We start from the raw sequence: 22703 nt of genomic DNA on the forward strand, positions 1-22703 counted from the left end.
AGGGGAGGCTAGTGTTAGGAGAGGGTGGAGGTTAGTGTTAGGAGTAGAGAGGGCATAGGATAGTGTTAGGAGATGAGAAGGCTAAAGACAGGGGTAAAGGTGGGGTTAGTGTTAGGAGCGGGGAGGTCAGTGTTAGGAGTGGAGGGGGGATGTTAGTGTTAGGAGAGGAGAAGGCAAGTGTTAGAAGCGGAGGAAGGGAGGTTAGTGTTAGAAGAGGAGAAGGCTAGTGCTTGGAGTGGATAGGGGGAGGTTAGTGTTAGGAGAAGGGGAAGGCTAGTGTTAGGAGTGGAGATGGGGTAGGTTAGTGCTAGGAGAAGCACATGCTAGTGTTAGGAGTGGAGGGGAGGTTAGTGTTAGGAGAGGAGACGGCAATAGATAAGTGTAGAGAGGGGGGAGGTTAGTGGTAGGAGTAGAGAGAGGGTATGTTAGTGTCAGGAGAGGGGAAGGCTAGTGTTAGGAGTGGAGAGGGGGGAGGTTAGTGTTAGAAGAGGAGAAAACTAGTGTTAGGTGTGGATGGGGGGAAGTTAGTGTTAGGAGAAAGGAAAGCTAGAGTGGAGACGGGCAAAGTAAGTGTTAGAAGTAGAGAGGGGATTAATTAGTGTTAGAGAAGGAGAGGGGGAGGTTAGTGTTAGGAGAGGGGAAGGCAAGTGTTAGGAGTGGCGAGGGGGGAGATTAGTGTTAGGAGAGGAGAGAGTAGAGGTTAGTGTTAGGAGTGGAGAGGGGGTAGGTTGGTGTTAGCAGAGGGGAAGACTAGTGTTAGGAGTGGAGAGGGGGAAGGTAAGTGCTAGGAAAGGAGAAGGCAAGAGTAAGAAGTGGAAGGAGGAAGGTTAGTGTTAGGAGAGGGGAAGGCTAGAATTAGGAGTGGAGGGGTAGTTAGTGATAGGAGAGGGGAAAGCTAGTTTTAGGAAAGAAGAGGGGGGAGGTTAGTGTTACGAGAGGAGAGGGTGGAGGTTAGATATTTAGGAGTGGAGAGAGGGTAGGTTAGTGGTGTGGAGGGGGGAGTTTATTGCTAGGAGAAGGAAAGGCTAGTGTTAAGAGTGAAGAGGAGGTTAGTGTTCGGAGAGGAGAAGGATAGAGATAGGTGTAGAGGGCGGGAGGTTAGTGTTAGGAGTAGAGAGAGGGTAGTGTTAGGAGTGGAGGGGAGGTAAGTCTTAGCAGAGGAGAGGGTAAGGCTAGTGTTAGGAGTAGAGAGAGGGTAGGTTAGTGTTAGTAGATGGAAAGGCTAGTGTTAGAAGTGGAGAGGGGAGGTTAGTGTTAGGAGAGGTGAAGGCTAGTGTTAGGAGTGGAGGGAGAGTGGTTAGCATTACGAAATGGGAAGGCTAGTGTTAGGAGTGGATGGGGGGAGGTTAGTGTTAGGAAAGGAGAGGGTAGAGGTTAGTGTTAGAAGTAGGTTAGTGGAAATAGGGATGGCTAGTGTTAAGAGCTCAGGGTAGGTTAGCATTAGGAGAGGAGAAGGCTAGAGATAGGTGTAGAGAGTCAGGAGAATAGTGTTAGGAGAGGGAAAGGCTAGTGTTAAAAGATGAGGGGCGGTTAGTGTTAGGAGAGGAGAAAGCTAGGGCTAGGAGTGGAGGGAGGGCGGGAGGTTAGTGTTAGGAGATAAGGAGGCTAGTGGTAGGAGTGAATCGGGGGAGGTTAGTGTTAGGAAAAGGAAAGGCTAGTGTTACAAGTGATGAAGGGGGAGGTTAGTGTTAGGAAAGGAGAGGGTTGAGGTTAGTGTTAGGAGAGGAGAAACTAGTGTTAGGAGTGGAGGGAGGTTAGTGTAAAAAGAGGGCAAGGCTAGTTTTAGGAGTGGATGGGGCGGATAGTGTTAGGAAAAAAGAAGGCTAGTGTTAAAAGGGGAGAAGGGGAGGTTAGTGTTAGGAGAGGGTGGAGGTTAGTGTTAGGAGTAGAGAGGGGATAGGTTAGTGTTAGGAGAGGGGAAGGCTAAAGATAGAGGTATAGAGGGGGGTTAGTGTTAGGAGCAGGGGAGGTCAGTGTTAGGAGTGGAGGGGGGATGTTAATGTTAGTAGAGGATAGAGGAAGGTCAGTGTTAGAGAAAGAGAAGGGGAAGGCTAATGGTAGGAGTGGAAAGGGAGGACGTTAGTGTTAGGAGAGGAGAAGGCAAGTGTTAGGAGTGGAGGAAGGGAGGTTAGTTTTAGAAGAGGAGAATGCTAGTGCTCGGAGTGGATAGGGGGAGGTTAGTGTTAGGAGAAGGGAAGGCTAGTGTTAGGAGTGGAGAGGGTGGAGGTTAGTGTTAGGAGAAGGAGAAGGTTAGTGTTAGGAGTGGAGAAGGGGTCAGTTAGTGTTAGGAGAAGGACATGCTAGTGTTAGGAGTGGAGGGGAGGTTAGTGTTAAGAGAGGAGAAGTCAAGAGATAGGTGTAGAGTGGGGGGAGGTTAGTGTTAGGAGTAAAGAGGGGGTATGTTAGTGTCAGAAGAGGGGAAGGCTAGTGTTAGGAGTGGAGAGGGGGAGGTTAGTGGTAGGAGAGGAAAAACTAGTGTTAGGAGTGGAGGGAGGGAGGTTAGTGTTAGGAGAGGGAAAAGCTAGTTTTAGGAGTGGAGGGAGGGAGGTTAGTGTTAGGAGAGGGAAAAGCTAGTGCTAGGACTGGAGAGGTGGGAGGTTAGTGTTAGAAGAGGAGAAAGCTAGTGTTAGGAGTGGATGGCGGGAGCTTAGTGCTAGGAAATGGGAAGGCTAGTGTTAGAAGTGGAGAGGGGAGGTTAATGTTAAGAGAGGAGAGGGTGGAGGTTAGAGTTAGGGGTAGAGAGGGGGTAGGTTAGTGTTAGGAGAGGAGAAGACTAGTGTTAGGAGTGGAGGGGGAGGTTAGTGTTAGGAGAGGGGAAGGCTAGTGTTAGGAGTGGAGAGAGAGGTTAGTTTTAGGAGAGGAGAAGGCTAGAGTTAGGTGTAGAGAGGGGGAGGTTAGTGTTAGGAATAGAGGGTGGGAGGTTAGTGTTAGGAAAGAAGAAAGCTAGTGTTAGGAGAAGAGGGAGGGAGGTTAGTATTAGAAGATGGGAAGGCTAGTGTCTCCTTGCCTAACACTAACCTCCCTCCTCTCCACTCCTAGCACTAGCCTTCCCCTTGCCCAACACTAACCTACCCCCTAACCATTCCTAACACTAACCTCCACCCTCTCCTCTCCCAACACTCCCCTCTCCAATTCTAACACTAGCTTTCCCCTCTTCTAACACTAACCTTCCCTCCTCCCCTCCTAACACTAGCCTTTTCCTCTCCTAACACTAACCTCCCCCCTCTCTAATCCTAACACTGGCCTCCCCCCCCCCCCCTTCCCTTTCCCTGTAGCCCATTACCTCTACATGAGTTCTGCTATAATTTATGCAGTAGATGGTAGGAGCTGCAAGCAGTGATGGTGGAAGATGGCTGGGACTGTAAGAAAAGATGGATCAAGATGGCAGGAACTGCAAGCAAAGATGGTTAAAGATGGAAGGAGTTGCAAGCAGAGGTGGTTCAAGATGGCAGAAGCTGCAAGCAATGATGGTGGAAGATGGCTGGGACTGTAAGAAAAGATGGTTCAACATGGCAGGAGTTGCAAGCAAAGATGGTTTCAGATGGCAGGGGCTGTTAGCAAAGATGGTTCAACATGGCAGGAGTTGCAAGCAAAGATGGTTCAAGATGGTAGGAGATGCAAGCAATGATGGTGGAAGATGGCTGGGACTATAAGAAAAGATGGTTCAAGATGTCAGGAGCTACATGCAAAGATGGTTCAAGATGGTAGGAGCTGCAAGCAATGATGTTTGAAGGAGGCTGGAGCTGTAAATGATGACAGTGGACAAAGGAGACACTCACTGCAAGAGATGACAGAAACTGCAGGACATGAATTAACCAGCCTGGCGGTATGGACGAGCTCAGCTCGTCCATCACAGCCGGAGGCTGCCGCTCAGGCCCTGCTGGGCCGATTTGCTTCAAATAAAGAGCAGCACACGCAGCCGGCACTTTGCCAGCCGCGTGTGCTGCCTGATTGCCGCCGCTCTGCGGCGATCCGCCGCGAGCAGCGGCGAAAGAGGGTCCCCCAGCCGCCTGAGCCCAGCGTAGCCGGAACAAAAAGTTCCGGCCAGCGCTAAGGGCTGGATCGGAGGCGGCTGACGTCAGGACGACGGCTGACGTCCATGACGTCACTCCGCTCGTCGCTATGGCGACGATCTAAGCAAAACAAGGAAGGCCGCTCATTTTACCAATTTTGGACCCCTGTAACTCTGGTTTGCAGAGATGTAGGGACCCCATCTTTGGAATCCAAGTCTAACAATATGTCTTCTACCTGCATGAGACATTTCGTGAGATTCAGACGTTGCTAACGGCCATGGCTGAGATTTATGTACGTCACCATCACTACCATTGAAATAGCCCAAATAAACAGGTTTTTGTGACCCTAGGCTATGACCTCTTCGGCCTAGGGGCCCGAAACTCACCAGTCATGTTCCCCCTAAGGGTCCCTACAATGCTAGAAAATTTGCCACTGCTGAGCAATTGCCCTTTGAAAAGATGTGAGATTTTGGAACTGTAAATAGGAGGCCCTATGAAAGCCTATGGGGGATTTTACCAATTTTGGACCCCTGTAACTCTGGTTTGCAGAGATGTAGGGACCCCATCTTTGGAATCCAAGTCTAACAATATGTCTTCTACCTGCATGAGACATTTCGTGAGATTCAGACGTTGCTAACGGCCATTGCTGCGATTTATGTATGTCAGACTCGCCACCATTGAAATTGCCCAAATAAACAGGTTTTGTGACCCTAGGCTATGACCTCTTCGGCCTAGGACTGCATTGAACGCGACCCACGCATTGTGCGCATTCTGGACAACACCAATTACTGGGTTTATACCCTTCTGGATCCACGGTACAAACACAATGTTCCAAAACTGCTTGAAGAAAGAGCCAGACAGGTCAAAATGGAAGAATACCAGCAGGCCCTTGTGGAGACTTTAGAGAGGAGATTGACATCCTCCCCCTCCTCTAGCCAGTTGTACGCCGACAGACTAACTTCCGCAAACCCAGGACGACCAGGAGGGCAGCAAACAACACAAGCCGCAGCTAGTGCCCAAAAGGGAATGGTATCGGCAGTGTCCTTGGAGTGGGAAAATTTTCTGACACCCATGCAGCAGCACACAGAACAGCAAGCGTGCAGATCCACCTCCAACACCGATCGCCTGGAGAAGATGGTCAAGGACTACATGTCAGATGGCGTAGCTGTGTTGAACAATCCATCTGCACCCTTCAACTATTGGGTATCGAAGCTAGACACCTGGCACAAACTGGCAATGTACGCAATAGAGGTGCTGGCTTGCCCGGCAGCCAGCGTTATGTCGGAACGCTGTTTCAGTGCTGCCGGAGGCATCGTCACAGATCGGCGGCGTATCCGCCTCTCCACAGAAAATGCAGACCGTCTGACTCAAATTAAAATGAATCAATCCTGGATTGGAAACGACTACGCAACACTCCCGGACCCCAACCAAGTAACATGAACAATGAACATCTGTGATGGGTTAGCGTTTCCGGTCCCTGTTTATTGAACCTCTCATCTGTATTACATTTATGACTGCATGGCGACAAAATGCAAATTGCTATCCGCACGCTTCTTGTCCTCATGCAAGGCCTGGGTTGTTGTGTCTCAAAGCGTGGCCTTCTCCTCCTGCGCCACCCTCCTCCTGTTCCATCACGTGTGCTGCTGCTGGGTTAGCGTTACCGGTCCCTTTTCCTGGAACCTCTTATATGTATTACATTTATGACTGCATGCCGACAAAAAGCATGTTACCTGTGCAAAGAAAACAGACATTTCCCGCATTTAAAAGACAGTTTTCCCTTTGAAACTTTAAAATCGATTTTCTCAAAAACTATAAGCTCTTTTTGCTAATTTTTTTTTCCTCTTGTACCCACTCCCAAGGTGCTCATACCCTGTAAATTTGGGGTATGTAGCATGTAAGGAGGCTTTACAAAGCACAAAAGTTCGGGTCCCCATTGACTTCCATTATGTTCGGAGTTCGGCTCGAACACCCGAACATCGCGGCCATGTTCGGCCTGTTCGGCCCGAACCCGAACATCTAGATGTTCGCCCAACACTACTCAGAAGCCATTTTCTGCTAGGAAAGTGTTTTATAGTTGGAATTTCTTATCAATGAGGGTCACACTGTAGTCACTTCCTGTCTGAGTCAGAACTGAGCCAGCCACTTACATACCTGATATTTAACTCTTTCAGACAGAGAAAGAAAAAAAGGAACACAGCTGTGCGCTAGGCACTGTACATACACATGTCTATCTCATTATGTCACGTTTCAGTTCGGGTATCCTTTAAAAGGCATTTTATGACAAGGTGTGACAATCTCACCTAGGAGAAAACTCAGCAGAAAAAGTGAATTGCAAATGGGCCATGGTTACATTTTCATCTTAGCATTCTATGGCTATCAGCTTATCCTGTGTAGAACTCTGATTACGGACATTTAAACAACAGATGACCTTGACAGGATAAGTCAGGTTACTTAACCTCCTTGGCGGTAACCCCGTGTGTGACACGGGGTAAGCCGCTGGAGGGTGCCGCTCAGGCCCTGCTGGGCCGATTTACATATTTTATTTTTTTTTGCTGGACGCAGCTAGCACTTTGCTAGCTGCGCCAACACCCCGCGGAGATGACCGACTGACAAGATGCAGCTCAAGTCAATCCAACAGTTGGATTGACTTGAGCTGCGTCTTATCAGTCATTGGTCGCCTCTTATCAGTGATAACGCCTTGTTGTCTTGACAAAAGTTGTCCAACTTCTTCAAGTTGTTTTATAATTGTGCATTTAAAGACTTTTGTTGAACATATGTATGAGCCTTTTAAACCACATACACATGCTCAACAAAAGTCTTTTACTATAAACAACTTTACAAACAACTACGACTAAAAAAATTGGAAAGATAAGTCTTGGCATGCAAACAACTATTATACACACAGAACGTCTTGACAGACAACTTGACAAAAAGCTACAAATTTACATATTGTTACTCAACTGGCGAACGACTAATATGCTCTAGTTAGTAATGGAGGTCAATGAAAAGTCATAGACTTCTGTACACATTGCCATGTTGGACACAACTTCTCTCAGGTGTTCGTCAAGTCAATCAAACAAACAGTTGGATTGACTTGAGTTGTGTCTTATCAGTTGTTGGTCGTCTTTTATCAATGATAACGCCTTGACAAAAGTTGTGCAACTTCTTCAAGTTGTTTGATAATCGTGCTAAAAGACTGTTGGATTGACTTGAACTGCATCTTATCAGGCGTTGGTCACCTCTTATCAGTGATAACGCCTTGTTGTTAACTGTGCATTTAAAAGACCTTTGTTGAGTGTGTGTATGAGCCTTAAGGCTGTAAGCATGCAAATTTTGAAAAGGCTTCTGCATTTTATAGGTAGCCAGTGTAATGAGCAAAAGATTGGTGTTATGTGGCAATAGCGGGACTGGCTTGTTTACAGCCTTGCGGCAGCATTCGCTACTGTAGGCTGTGTAGGTCTTTATTTGGAAGGCCTGCACAGAGGAATATGTTGGCGCTTTATAAATCAATAATAATAATCATAATCATAATAATAGAGGGCATTGCAATAGTCCAGTCGAGATGTGATTAAAGTGTGAACTAGGGTTGGAAGATCCTCTGAAGGAATGAGGCAATATTCCTTTGGTGAAATTAGGAATGCTTCGCAACAGCTGAAATTTGATTCCTGAAGTTTAATTCCTCTTCGATCAGTAAACTCAGGCTGCGCAACAATAGCAGATGTCATCAGCAAATTCTAGATCTTCCAGTGTCTATTATTCTCCATTGTATTCCTACTTTCTGCTCCCTTCTAAAACTTTTCTCATTAAGTTGTCCAATAACAGGAATATTTGTAGGAGCCCTGCGCTTTTATAAATAACTTTATACAAGGATTAAAGAGACTCTGTAATATAATAAACATCCCCTGTGGGTACTTACCTCGGGAGGGGGAAGCCTCAGGGTCCCAATGAGGCTTCCCCCATCCCTGTAGCTGCAGGCAATCCAGCGCTGGCTCCCTTGAAGCCTCCTGCAATCCTCCCCCCATCAAGCCTGACAAGGGATGATATTTATCTCTCCGGTATCCAGCGCGGCGCAGTAGCGGCTCTTCCTTCGGGTAAGGTGACAATAGGCGAACCAGATCGTATTCGCTCTACTACGCAGGCGCAAAAGGACTCGCACCTGCGCAGTAAAGCAGACTGATCGAGTCCAGCTATTTCCGCCTTATGCGAACGAAAAGCCGCTAGTACACCTGCGCAGGATCCCGGAGAGGTAAATATTTACATAGCTGCACTTTGGGGGACCCGGGCAGGCTAACGGAGGCACAGAGGAGGACGGGGGAAGCCTCCTTAGGATTCAGAGGCATGACTTGGTCGGTTAGAACAGAGAATCTGGTGAGTGACACCCTGAAGGGGGGTTCTTATTGTGCTATTTCAACAATCAAATATAGGGAGCTGAGATATATCAATTAACATATTTATTTATCAATTAGCACATATCAAAAATACATAATTCATATCCACATAATTAAAACCAATTAAAACTCATAACCTATAGAACCAACCTACGCAGGATGATTAATTGAGGGTATTATATATTCAGGTGCACCTATTTTTACCGGTATATGTAAATATATATCTCTTCAGGCCCCTTTTAATTCCTGTTCGGTTAGACTATAGAACGTCATCCATTAGGGAAAGCAGTATCTTCAATCCACCCTGTATATTCCTTTGAGCAAGCCTCTTATTCATCCATGAGATACACCCCCATTACATGTAGCAAACAACTACCAGCTACAAAACCTTGCTCGCCTTAGACTACAACCAGAGCAACAATTCATAAAAATGACATTTAGCAGGAATTTTCGCTGACAGCAGCATAGGATTGCATTAGCTGATTTTTCAAAGGCGCCTTGCATTGGGTCGGGTCGGCCAGACAAGCCTGGTACTCACGTGCCCTGTCATGTTAGCAGGGACTCGGCCATTGTTGCTGTTTCCAAGTAAGTCCGCGTTCTCCTTGCGGCCGGACGGCAGGTTCAGCCGCCTTACGAGGTATCCGGGAGTCAGGCTGAGCTAAGGAAGAGGGGCGGAGGCAAAGGGTGGATCGCTGCGGCCAGCGTGGTGGCGGGATGATGTCACAACACGTGACGCGTTTCGCCAATAGGCTTCCTCAGACGATGTTATTGTGCTATGCATAGAATCATTTTAAGAGGATAATTGAAGAGCCCGAAAGCGCAGACCTTGTGTATATATTACTTACAAAAATAGTTGCTAAAGACAATCATGAGTACTGGTATTCTCTGATGTCGCTGACCTCCACTATAGCAATCTGGTACATGGAATCACTTGTGCCCCACCCTTTTCCCTCATCCATCCCCATCCACTCTCCACAAAACAGAACAGGCTAACCACCAAATAGCCAACCAGTAACTCTGTACTGTAGTTGCTCCTAAACATCAACTGAAACATTAATGAACAATCTTAGGTGGCCGTAACCCAGAGTGCTTCCATAGCTGTAGAGTCAGGAGAGGTCCTCTTCACAGAACAATGCCTGCTTCAACAAAATACTGCAAAACTATGTGCATGTGTTAGAATTATAGGCAGTTTAGGAAGAAAGAAATTGTTCTACAGAAATAATTGTCTTTTTTTCACAAGAGTCTTCAGGTAAGCTTTGTATTATTAACTTTATTTTATTTGTAAAGATCACGGATGAGACTCCAGGCTCTGCATCGGAGAATAATCCCAGAGCCTTTCATTTACACCATGGAATGTTTGTGAAAGTCATAGTATAAAACGACAAACGTTCATCACAGGAGACTGTAAGTGTAGCCCAGACCAATAATGCCAGTGCAGAACATCATTTGGTTTAGTCCTATAGGAAGACAATAGAGCCCCATTACTCACAAACAGCTGTGCCACAAAGTCTGCGTTGTTCGTCATGGTGCTTTCTTTTTACCCTCAGAGCCTTGCCCTGCGGGCAGCACTACGGTCACCACCAGTACACCAGACCGGTCTAGGCAATATTTTCATTAAATACTAAAACAAGCCGCCGCTTCCAAATATTTTATCAACAATACTCAGCATAAGTTGCTGTGTTGCTCAGTAAGAAATCAAAGGACAGAATCAAGGAAAGGAAGCAGGATGACTTTTTCTGGACTTGCTCCATTCAGTGAGCAATAAGTTAATTCAAGTGTATCCGTGTTATAACGGATATAGTACTAATGTAAAAAAAAAATCAATATGATTGATTGCTGTTTTTGTTTAATTAGACAGACATGTGACTCAACTCACTAAGGACAGTTCGGTAAAATAATTTAGGTCAGTATTTTACACTTTTTTTCCAAATTCACTAAAATTTCCTGCATGCAGTAGAAGTATGGTAATATACTAAAAAAAAACATCCTTTAAAGTGGACCCAAATTAAAAATACAAGATTTCAGATATAAAATCTATTTTCTAAATTATAATAATAAATAGCAGCCTTTTTTCAGCTACATGATGACAAATATAAAATATTTTACATCTATTGGAGGAACCCCTCCCTTCCTTTCATATTGCCGGGACAGAATCCGGCAGACTGGTGGAGTAGGTGGTGTCTGGCAATGGAGGAATTGCTAATGGTTGTCACCTGTATAACCCTAGTTATGGAAAGAGAAGGGTGAAAAGCATGCACTGAAATGCTCATAGGCTTGAAGGAGTGTTTATTTATCTTTGTATGTGTTCAAAAAATGTTTGGTTTGGGTCCGCTTTAATTCACTAAGCCCTGTTACTGGTACTCAGCACCAGCTGTGGAGCAGATCAGGCAGCAAGTGATCAGTCTTCTCTTACGAGTCTGTGCATGACCCATTTTATTGATGGTCTAGTGCTTCCCTGGCACCCCTTTAGATGTGCACCTAACTGGAGAGAGCTCTTCTGTGTATCAGTATACAGATATGTACATCTAAAGGGATACAGAAAAGCCTTTTTTAAATGTTTCCTTCTCCTGCTTTGCTGTTCTGAAGTCCTGCCCTCCAGAGAATTGGATCAAATGGGGTGAGAAGCAGGCTTTGTGGCTCTCTCTATTAGCTGTCTGCTACATCTGTCAACTTTTACAGCATGGAGATTGTGAGTTACTGGCTGGTCAGTGCTGGAGATAAACACTAAACACTTTTAACTGATTTACCAAATGCTTTACTGTTTGTGAATTGCAATTTCTTGTCATTTCTTGAGGTATTTACCGTATAAGTCGGGTAATAGGTTTAGTGAATTGGCATTTGGCAAGGTGATCAGTGAAATCGGCTGTTTTCTGCATTACGAATGTGATAATGCTTGGTGAATTGGGCCACGATCTCAGTACTATACAGTGTTATTTTCAATATTGTAAATCATTTATAGAAGAAGAAGTAGAAAGAAAATTGCTAAAAAGGAAAATTCGTAGTCCAACATGGATGAGTTCATATCTATGCACATTTAAAAAAAAAAAAACACACAACCTTCCATATATCTATACAGTTATAATTGACGTATTTCCAACTCATTTAATTGGAGGTTTCCTTGATTCAGCTCTTGAAAAAAATTATCCAAAATTAATCTATTAAGTAAAAAAAAAAAACTAATTCAATTGAAAAAGGAATCAAATGAAGTCATGTATGGACTCCTTTATATTGAGGTAGTGAGATGTAGATGCAGACAAGACTTTGTGCTGTAGCTACCTTTGTAAACAACAGGGCACCAATGTCTTCTAATATCTTCCTACAGAAAATAATTCAATAAAGCCATGTACAGGTGAAACTCAAAAAATTAAAATATTGTGCAAAAGTCAATTTATTTTACTAATTCAACTTAAAAGGTGAAACTAATATATGAAATAGACTCATTACATGTGAAGAGATATATTTCAAGCCTTTATTTGTTATAACTTTAATAATTTAGGCGTACGGCTTATGAAAAATTCAAAATCTCAGACCATTAGAATACTGTGAAAATGTTCAGTATTCTAGGCTCAAAGGCCCATATGCAATTAACGTTTTCTCCTCAGTTATCTCCTCAGAGATATATTTCATCTTCTCTTTAAAATCACTTTTCAGCATTTTACAATTGCAAAGGCACCCAAAAATTGGTGATAAAGCACTATCAAAATTATTCAGAGCGTTTTCTTGCTTGTTGGTGGTTTAAAACGCATTTTATGACAAGTTGTGAAAATATCATCTAGGAGAAAACGAAGGAGAAAAGTTAATTGCATATGGACCAAAGTGTCGGACTCTGATCAGCTAATGAATCCAAAACACCTGTAATGGGTTCCTGCTTCATATTAGTTTCACCTTTTGAAGGGAGTCTTAAGTCAGGAAAAAAAGGCATTTTTACTTACTTGGGGTTTGTACCGAGAAAATCTCTACTGCGCCTGCGCAGGAAGCTCTCGATGATGAGAGCATGAACGAGGACGCGCATAGCCAGGGCTGCGCAGGCACAGTGGCTGGCTACAGTTTCTGTCGTTGAAAGTGAAACTGAGCCGCAGCAGGAACTGAAGGATAATAGTGTAGTGGCGCAGGCATAGACCGATTGCAGGGGGCCAGTAGAAACCTCAGGTAAGCAAAACTGCATTTTTAACCTGACTTAAAGAGGGACTTCAGCCTAAAGAAACATACTGTCATTAAGTTACATTAGTTATGTTAATTAAAATTGATAGGTAATATAATCTCTTCTCTTACCCACCCTTTTTTAAAAGAACAGGCAAATGTTTGATTTCATGAGAGCAGCCATATTTTTGGTTGAAAGGAGGTGACAGGGAGCATAAGAGACAGTTCCAACTGTCCTGTGTCCTGATCACCCCCTCCCAGTTGCTTGGCAACGTGAACAACAACATAGGAAATCCCATCATACTTTGCACACCATCAGGGAAAAAAGCCTGGGCAGTTTTCTTTGATGGGGTGGAGCTTAGCCTTTGTAAAGCTAAGAATAAGGTTTATGTAAGAAAAGCAAAGTTCTGATGCTGTGAAACTGTTAAAGAAACACCAAGCCTTTTCAGTGCTGCTGAGTAGATTTTTAGTCTGGAGGTTCACTTTAAGTAAACTTGTAAGTTAAATTACTGAAATAAATGGACTTTTGCACAATATTCCAACTTTTCCAGTTTTGCCTGTATTAGTACTACCACCTATTAGGAGCCACTTGAAAAATATTTTGAGATAAAAATAGATTGAAAAGTTCAGTTTTAACAACACTTTGCAAAAAAATACATTAACACAACTTTATGTATTCAGCAGGCAGAGTGGGTTTATATGAAAAGGGCACCTGGTGGAGCCCATATATACCAACTTCGGCTACAAAAAAGGCACCTGGTGTAGCCCATATATACCAACTTCGGCTACAAAAAAGGTGCCTGGTGTAGCCCATATAAACTTCGGCTACAAAAAAAAGACACCTGGTGTAACCCATATAAAAAAAACTTTGTCTACAAAAAAAAAAAAAAAAAAGGCGCCTGATGTAGCCCATATAAAAACTTCGGCTACAAAAAAACTCTGGGATGTGTTAATTACTATTCCCCCTCCAGGCCGCCATGGATAGTGGAGAAATTAAATAATTCGGCTTCCAGCGCTTGTAGCCCATATAAAAACTTAGGCTACAAAAAAGGCGCCTGGTGTAGTCCATATAAAAACTTCGGCTACAAAAAAAGGCAATAATATTGGCTACAAAGCTGCACCCTACTGTAGCCGAAAACCTTGTAGCCGAAAAAAATACGGGCTACAAAGGGGCGCCCTACTGTAGCCGAAAACCTTGTAGCCGAAAAATATGGGCTACAAAGGGGAGCCCGCTTGTAGCCTATATCAAAACTCGGGCGCCCTTTTCTACACCTTGTAGCCCATATTACCAGAAATAACATTGATGTCTATGGCGGCGCCCTTTTCATACAGGCAGCTCAGGCGCCCTTTTCAACCGATACCGGCAGAGTGGATAGAACAGTGATATACACTAGCTCAGCTAAAGCCCTATTGATCTGCGGTTCACCATTGGTACAATCAATATTGTCCAGTAGAATCTCTGTCTAGGAGGTACTTGCATACTTACAGGCCATGTTCATAAATGTACAAATCTAATACCTCAGAATATCAGTTATGGCAGCTGATACTCTGTAAAAGCTTCATCCAGCTCTGCTTTATTTACAGCCATTCTCTTTCGCATATCTGATCTGCTACTGTAGGAGTGAGTCGCTATTGTGTCACTGAGGGAAATGTTCCTTCATGAGAAATAAGGGATTACATACTTCATAGGCACAATAATTATACTGCAGCACTTCTACCCTAGAGGACTATGGTTCGTTCAAACAGATCCAGCAGAATTACAGCTGGACCACTGCTGATTTTCCTTCTTACATGGTTGACCTTTGTCCAGCTTCATCCAGTTTTAGGTTCCTTTTTCTGGCTGCATCGCTGTTTAACTCCACATCGGACTTGTCCGACTTGCTGTACTCTGGAGGAGCGCTACCGGAGGAACCTCCAAAGGAATGTTGGTCCTTCAGTGCCACTTCAGGAGGGCGTTTCCAGGCTGGCCGCGTGGCTATCCACATAATCAGTCCACCAAAAATCACTATGAGAAGCCCCAGAGTATTGACAAAGACTCCTTGTGGTGGGAACGTGCTGTAAGCCGGGTTTCTCCTAAAAACAAAAAAAGATAACATTATCAGTTGCTTGAAGGTGAGTTCAGAGTCAGGACAAGGTCTTCCAACACCCAAGGCTGAGACATTAAAGTGCACCCCCCATCCCTCCCACCCCAGCTGTCATACACTGATTGCTATTAGACCAAGAGGCGGCTCAGGGCCCCCAACACCTTAATCTCTAGTTATCTGGCTTGCAGTCACTGCCATGTAGCCCCTTTTCTTATTTCTCTCTGCTTCAAACACAATAGGGGAATGACAGCTGTGCGAGTTCTGCGCCCCCTCCTACGCTGCGCCCTGAGGCCCGACCCTGGGTGAGTTACTTTGGAGTTCTAGATTATTTACTTAAAAAACTGACAAAATACAATTAAAACTGAAATCTACTCCAAAATAAAATATACAAGAAGTAAAATGAAGATTCCTTTTCACTGAAAAATCTAACTTTTTTTTTTTAATTCCAAAGGTATGTTACTATTACTGGAGGCTGAACATGAAGCCTCTTTACAGTGTTAGCTTTGTACTGTATGCATTTATAAAACTTTGGTCATATTAAGAGTGGGAGAGATTTAACAGGTAAAACATACCGTATATTCGGACTATAAGACCCTACGGACTATAAAATGCACCTTAGTTTTAGAGGTCAAAAACCAGGGGAAAAAAAAAAAATATACTAAACCTGGTGCACTCATGGTGCAGGGGTGTCTTATGGATCTCCTCCCGCAATTGTTATGCCCCCCCCCCCCCTTGTGCCTTCCATGTACTTCTTGTGTCCTCCTCTGTTCCCATGTCCTCTGTTCTCCAGAGTCCCCTGTCCCCATGTCTGTCCCCGTGTCCCCCTGCGTCTTCTGTCTACCTGTCCCGGTACCCCACGTCCTCTTTTTCCTGTGTTCTCCGATGTGCCGTGTTCCCCTTCCTATGTCCCATCTCTGTCCTGATGCAAATATGTAGCAGCTACGCCGCTCTGCCTCTGATCCTCAGTGAGATCCCAACATCTCATCATCCCATCAGTGATTCTCCAAGCTTCCTGTACTTGCAGTGGGGCCATCACTTCGGTCTATATAAATCCGTTTGGTCTATATCAGGGGTGTACAAACTTCTTAGGCCAAGGGCCAGATCACCATTCTTGAGAGTGAACTAGCACAATAAACACAATTTTTGCTGACTGCCATTAGGTACACTATTCCTGTGACATTTTTCAAAACATTTCCATGGGAAATAACCCATATACTGTGTGCAGTTAGCAAAGTGGCAGCTGATAACCAGTTGCTGTTACTGCTACAATGGTGGTGAGCCAAGGGGGAGACAGAGCTGCAGCAACACAAGGTGGCCCCTGCATGTGGCACCGCATCAACACCTTACATAGAGTTAACAACTCTAAAGAGCTTTGGGGGCCACTATAAAGGGTTCAGCTGGCCGCATTTGGCCCTCGGGCCGGACTTTGGACATGCCTGGCCTATATGAATGTAAATAGTGGTGTGTGCATGGTCAGGGCCTGAACACACCAACCTGCTTCTGTCTGCTTTTCAGCAACACATCAATGTTACAGACCCATGTTACACTTACCGCGTCACGTCATGGTACTCTTCCCCGCCGTAGCTCGTCGCAGTAGCCATTTAAGTTTATGAGACATGACACACTGCTTGTAGTGCAACGCGATGCAACGGAAGTGCTATGGGCACCGCAGAAGAAATGCACAAGCTGCAGTACATTACCTGCGACTCCTGGAAGTCCTGTATTTATTTCCCACTCAGTATGACTTTTCCCTCTTCTCCCCATGTCATAGTACTTGTTATGTATGCAGGTGTGATATTTGCACCCTCAGTTTATTACACAGGTAAAAACAATCTCTGCTACTGGATTTGGGTTAAAGAAATACTGCAAACTTACAATGCAAATATGAGCTTCTCTGTGATTCCCATCAGGCATGTCCCAATGACTCCACCAAACAGCAGGAGGCCAGAGTACACATGGATTGGCATGACAGCGGCTCGAACAGACACCGGGGTGATCGGGAGCAGATAGACCACAATACTGGCAACAAACTGCAACAACAACAAAAAAGGAAAGGTTTGATTCAGATGGTCATCTTAAGGTAACACGTTATTGCAGATAATCCTGCTGTGCATTCTCAAATTTTTTGGCTTGCACTACTTGCCCACAGCATCATTACTGGCGGTTAGTGCAACAACCCCTATTTATTAGCATTAAAGCGGGATAAAACTCCATATGAACTGGAGAAATTTAAATAAATCATCCAATAAGAAATTATTTATTCAGCTTACCTATCCTGTTTAAAAAGAGGAGAATATTTCTACTGGTTTGCAGCTTTACTGCTTCTCCATGATGCCAAGAGTGACTTCACTTCTGTCCTTTTTTTGTTTTGTAATTTTAACCCAGTGTTTTTTTACGGTTTAATTTACAGATAACTGTCCCTCCCATAGCAAAAATCACCTAGGTAACAGGCTTACATTACTGTGTAAAGGGAGGGAGGAATTCAATTACCTTCTGGTCATAGTGTTCTTATCGTATCTGAAATGGGAAGTTTGTTATTTGTATTTTGAGATAAGAGTGTTACTGTAGCAAAATAAAAAATAAATAAAAAAACACTTCCCACAATCCTGTTGGCACTGAACAGTTTGGTACAGTTCAGCAAGGGCACACATATCAGGTAAAATAAAATAAAAAAACATTTAGGGACAAGGACCCATTTTAGAAAAATTGTATTGGGGTTTACATATACCGGTATATTTGGAGCAATAACTATTTTTAGGCAATTGTTTTGGATGTTACAAATGCTCTCCCTGCCAGGCGATTTGTCCTAAACGCAATCATCTACTGCCAAGCAGTTTTCAGACATTTTCTACTCTTTAGGTTTACTTAGAGTTTTTTTTTTTTTTTTTACAAGAAAACCTACATGAAATAGGACATATATATTGTTTTTTTTTCCCCCGTAATGAATTGGGCTTGAACACTAAAACAAAATTTTGTACTTTTTCTGGAGATATAACAACATTTTTGAGTGGAAAAAAGTGAAAGAAAAAAGAAAAAAAAATTCTGTTGTGTTTTTTTTTCCAAAGAAGAATTAATTACATTTACTTTTTGTAAAAGCCCCGATTCTGCTGAATCCAACGATACCAGATATGTATTGGTTTCCCACTTTTCCTGTCTACAACACACCCCAATAATAAAAACAGCATTTTGCACAATTTTACATCGGAACACAACAGATAAGGGCATCTATAGATTAACGTAGCATATCTAATCCTTTAGATTGTAAGATCGCAAGGGCAGGGCTCTCACCCTTTTGTGTCATGGAATGTTATTATTTTAATTGCTTGCACTCTGTTAGCCATTTATACAATTTAGTCATCATGTTAAATTTGCTATTGTAATCAGCAGCTCTGTATTTTGTATCAGTGTTCATATTTGATGTATATCATTGTCTGTATCATGTATCCCTTGTTTGTTTTCTTACATTGTACAGCGACACGGAATATGTTGGTGCTTTATAAATAAATAATAATAATATCTAATGATAGAAGTGAAATACCCGATTGAGGCATTTTTAGAAACTACATACCTCGAGGTTTTTATCTGTGGTGTAGTTTGCATCTAAATATGGCGGTGGTCATACAGATCGCCCTAAAACAAACATACAGGTGCCACCAATATACCAGGTATAGATTCCCCCAGTACAGGTAGCCAGATATAGGTGCCGCCAGTACAAGTAGCCAGATATAGGTACAGCCTTTATAGGTATCCTGGAATACGTGCTGCCAGTACAGGTAGCCAGATACAGGTGCAGCCAGTATAAGTAGCCTGCAATAGGTGCAGCCAGTATAGGTAGTCTGGAAAAGGTGCTGCCAGTACAGGTAGCCAGATATACCATAGAAGTAGCCAGTATAGGTAGCAAGGAATAGATGCCCCCAGTACAGGTAGCCAGGTATAGGTGCTGCCAGTACAAGTAGCCAGATATACAGTAGGTGCAGCCAGTATAGATAGCCAGGTATAGGTGTTGCTAGTACAGGTAGCCAAGAATAGGTGACGCCAGTACAGGTTGCCAGATATATGTGCAGCCATTATAGATAAGCAGGCATAGGTCCTTCCAGTATAGGTAACCAGGTATAGGTTCAGCCAGTATAGGTAGCCAGATATAGGTGTCACTATGGGGTGGGGGCCGACATCATCCTCCCTCCCTCTCCATGGACCCCCCCTCCTGTGCCTCCTGCAGAGCTGGAGCGCAGCAGTGTGTAATTAACTCACCTGATCGCAGGCTCCATGCGGTGTCCCCTTCAGCAGCAGGCTCCTCTCTGGCTGCCTGATCTCTGTATGACGCGTAATCACACAGGAAGAAGAGAGGAGACTGCTGACGGCAGGGACACAACGCATGGATCGAGCAAATAGGTGAGCTAATTACACACCGCATCGCTGCGCTCTAGCTCTGCAGGGGGGCACAGGAGGGGGGGGCATTGAGAGGGAGGTAGGAATGATGCTGCCCCCCTCCCCACTTCTTCCTGGTGGAAAAAAAATGCCCCAAAAAAGTACTAGGTACGTTGTTGGCAGTAGGTACATGCTTGGCAGACAAAGGGCTAAGCACTGAAAAACACCCCACGCTATTAGTAAAGCCGACTTCATTGGATTAAATGCCCTAGCACTAACCTCATGCACTACTCTTAAAGGAAACCCGAGGTGACATGTGACATAAGATAGGCATGGGTATGTACAGTGGGTATGCACACATGTATGGTGTGTTCCTTTTTTTCTTTCTCTGCCTGAAATAGTTAAATATCAGGTATGTAAGTGGCTGACTCAGTCCTGACTCAGACAGGAAGTGACTACTGTGTGACCCTCACTAATAAGAAATTCCAACTATAAAACACTTTCCTAGCTGAAAATGGCTTGTGAGAGCAGGAACGCGATAAAAAGAGTCAATAGTTCATAGATTTTAGCTTTAGCATACTTCAATGAATGGGTCATTGAGTAAAAACAATAAAACAGTTAAAACTTAAAAAGTAGATTTAACCACTTCAGCCTTCAGTCGTTTTCACTTTATGCATCCGAGCAATTTTCACCTCCCATTCATTAGCCTATAACTTTATCACCACTTATCACAATGAACTGATCTATATCTTGTTTTTTCCGCCACCAATTAGGCTTTCTTTGGGGGGTACATTTTGCTAAGAACCACTTTACTGTAAATGCATTTTAACAGGAAGAATAAGAAAAAAACGGAAAAAAATAATTTCTCAGTTTTCAGTCATTATAGTTTTAAAATAATACATGCCTCCATAATTAAAACTCATGTATTGTATTTGCCCATATGTCCCGGTTATTACACCGTTAAAATTATGTCCCTATCACAATGTATGGCGACAATATTTTATTTGGAAATAAAGGTGCATTTTTTTCCGTTTTGCATCTATCACTATTTACAAGTTTAAAATAAAAAAGAAAATTTAGAAATATTTCATCTTTACATTGATATTTAAAAAGTTTAGACCCTTAGGTAAATATTTACATGGTTTTTTTTATTGTAATTTTTTTTTTGTTTTTTTTTTGTATTAAACATTTAATTTGGGTATTTTTGGGAGGGTGGGATGTAAGCCATAGTTTTATAATGTAAATGTGTCTTGAGTTTTATTTTTTTTAACTTTTAGTTGTAGTTTTACTTTTTGGCCACAAGATGCCATGAGTTTGTTTACATGACGTCACTCTAAGCGTAACATACGCTTAGAGCGACGTATGGGGGATGTTACAGCCAGAAAAAGCGCAGCTTCCGAGAGAAGCTGTCGCTTTTTCAGCGGGGAATCAGTGATCGGGCACCGTAGCCCGTTTCACTGATTGCCAGGCTAACGAACCGCGGCTGGGAGCGTGCGTGCACGCACGCGATCGGCCGCGGTAGCGCGCAGACGCGCACATGGCCTCCTGGGCGTAGCTAGTACGTCCAGGAGGCCAAAGTAGTTAAACATAACATAAAACTGTGGAGTATCTTAAAAAGTAATTTTTAGGAGCAGGAAGATAGATATAATCGTTTATTTCATTAGTTTATTTTCACCTCAGGTGTCCTTTAAGATGGCCATATTGTATATTCAATTTTTTGTTTTTTATTCAACCCAAAAAAAAAAAAAAAACTGATCTTTTTTCTATGTAACTATGAAATATCAAAACAATATACCATAAACTTATTTAAAAAAAAAACAAAACAAAAAAAAACACCTTGATAGGAAAAAAAAAAACATTTCTTTCTTATATTTTCTATATGATTTTTCCAACATGCTGTATGAGGTTTGTACTGAAAAAAAAAAGTGAACATTTTTTTTTTCTTGATTTTTTTATTTTTATTTCTTATACAATTCTTGAAAAAAAAAAGAAAAAAAAAAGGAAATTCAAATTCAAGAGTCTATATTGCACTGGAGATGTTCCACTGCCTTCTAGTGGCTAAAATACATTTGTGCAGTCTACAAACCAAGAACTGCTTTCTGCTTGTTGACAGTTTGGGGGCGCACGGAACATTGTACAGTAAATTTGTATATGGCATGTAAAATTTTCTGACTTTCGTTCATCTTTTATTTAATTTATTTCCTTCTGTATGGGCCAGTTTCAACTAGAGCGGATCTGCATGCGTTTTCTGCATGCAGATTTGCATACTCAATAATAGTCAATGGGCCTGTTTCCATTTGTCAGTAAATCTGTGCGGTGGACAGTGTAGAAAAAATCTGCACAGCAGAGCCATCAGAATTCGCACACTGCAAGGCTAGTGTGCAATTCGCCTGTAATGTAATTCATAGAAAATCACATGCGCTTTCGCTATGCACATTTTCTATGCAAATTTACGTACGTTTTTGTGTAAAATGTATGTAAAAGCACACAGGCACTGACATGGTTAAATTCGCATACTTACAAAAATAAACAAAAATGCATGTGTTTTCATGTTAACATTCGCATACAAACGCGGGTTGCCCGGGGGCCCCTCCATAGCAGCCGCCGACCTGGGGAGTTCATGCTCCCAACCACAGGCGCATTCTGCACAGGTGCAGTACTTCTGTGCCTGCGCGTTTGTGCTTCCGTCGACGGGAGTGTGACCCTCACGGTCACGGCTCGGATGCTACAGAGGGGACCCTGGACGATCTGCTGAGAGCTGAGCTGCTGCGAGGGACACATAGGCTTCCAGAGGCTGGAGGAAGCCCCAGGTAAGTAAATCTGGTTTACGTTATTTTTCCTGAGGTTTCCTTTAACCACTTCACCACTAAGGGTTTTTTTCCCCTTAAAGGGATACCCGAGGTGACATGTCACGTGATGAGATAGACATGTGTATGTACAGTGCCTAGCACACAATTAACTAGGCTGTGTTCCTTTTTCTCTTTCTCTGCCTGAAAGAGTTAAACATCAGGTATGTAAGTGGCAGCTCCTGTCGGAGTCAGCACTGGGTCAGACTACAGCGTGACCCTAACTGATAAGAAATTCCAACTGTAAAACACTTTCCTAGCAGAAAAGGGCTTCCGAGAGCAAAGGTTTAAATTCTTCATTTACAAAAGTTTTGCAAGATAAAATGGTCAAAAAAAAGAAAAGAAAAAAAAAAGTCCCTGAAACATAAATAACTGCAATAAACAAATACAACACATCAAATAAAATCATAAACATGATGTAAAGAGATACAAGGAAAGACAAGTGTTTTAAGGACAACTGAAGCGAGAAGTATATGGAGGCTTCCATATGTATTTCCTTTTAAACAATACCAGTTGCCTGGCAGCACTGCTGATCCTCTGCCTCTAATACTTTAAGCCTAAAGGTGCATACACACATCAGACTATAGTCTTTGGAAAATGAAAGATCACAGACCAATCTTACTACCCTTCATGTAGTATGAGAGCATTTCTACACAGTCTTTTCTATGGAGCTGAACTCCCCATCAGAAAAAATCTTTGCAAGATGCTGCACACACAGATGCTGTACAGACACAAAAGATCAGTATCTGGAGAAGATCTGTTCCTGCAAAAGATCCATTCCTGCAAAACGCATTCATAGTCTATGAGATCTGCAGATCCTCATACACACCTTGTTTAACTGACATTCATCTGCAGATGAGACAA

The 22703-nt window shown here is 43.2% G+C and overlaps 1 protein-coding gene across 1 annotated transcript in view; it reads right to left on the bottom strand.

Annotated features, from left to right (window-relative positions):
- Positions 1–9645: 9645 nt before the first annotated feature.
- CYBRD1 (cytochrome b reductase 1) overlaps positions 9646–22703 on the bottom strand; it is a 45064-nt gene continuing 32006 nt past the window's right edge. The window contains exons 3-4 of the mRNA XM_068245528.1: positions 16501–16655; positions 9646–14614 (exon numbers count right to left, since the gene is read on the bottom strand). Of these exons, the coding sequence (XP_068101629.1) occupies positions 14329–14614; positions 16501–16655 (441 nt within the window). The 3' untranslated portion in view covers positions 9646–14328. The remainder of the gene's footprint in view (positions 14615–16500; positions 16656–22703) is intronic.

This window comes from Hyperolius riggenbachi, chromosome 7 (genome assembly GCF_040937935.1).
Source record: "Hyperolius riggenbachi isolate aHypRig1 chromosome 7, aHypRig1.pri, whole genome shotgun sequence".
Classification (NCBI taxonomy): domain Eukaryota; kingdom Metazoa; phylum Chordata; class Amphibia; order Anura; family Hyperoliidae; genus Hyperolius; species Hyperolius riggenbachi.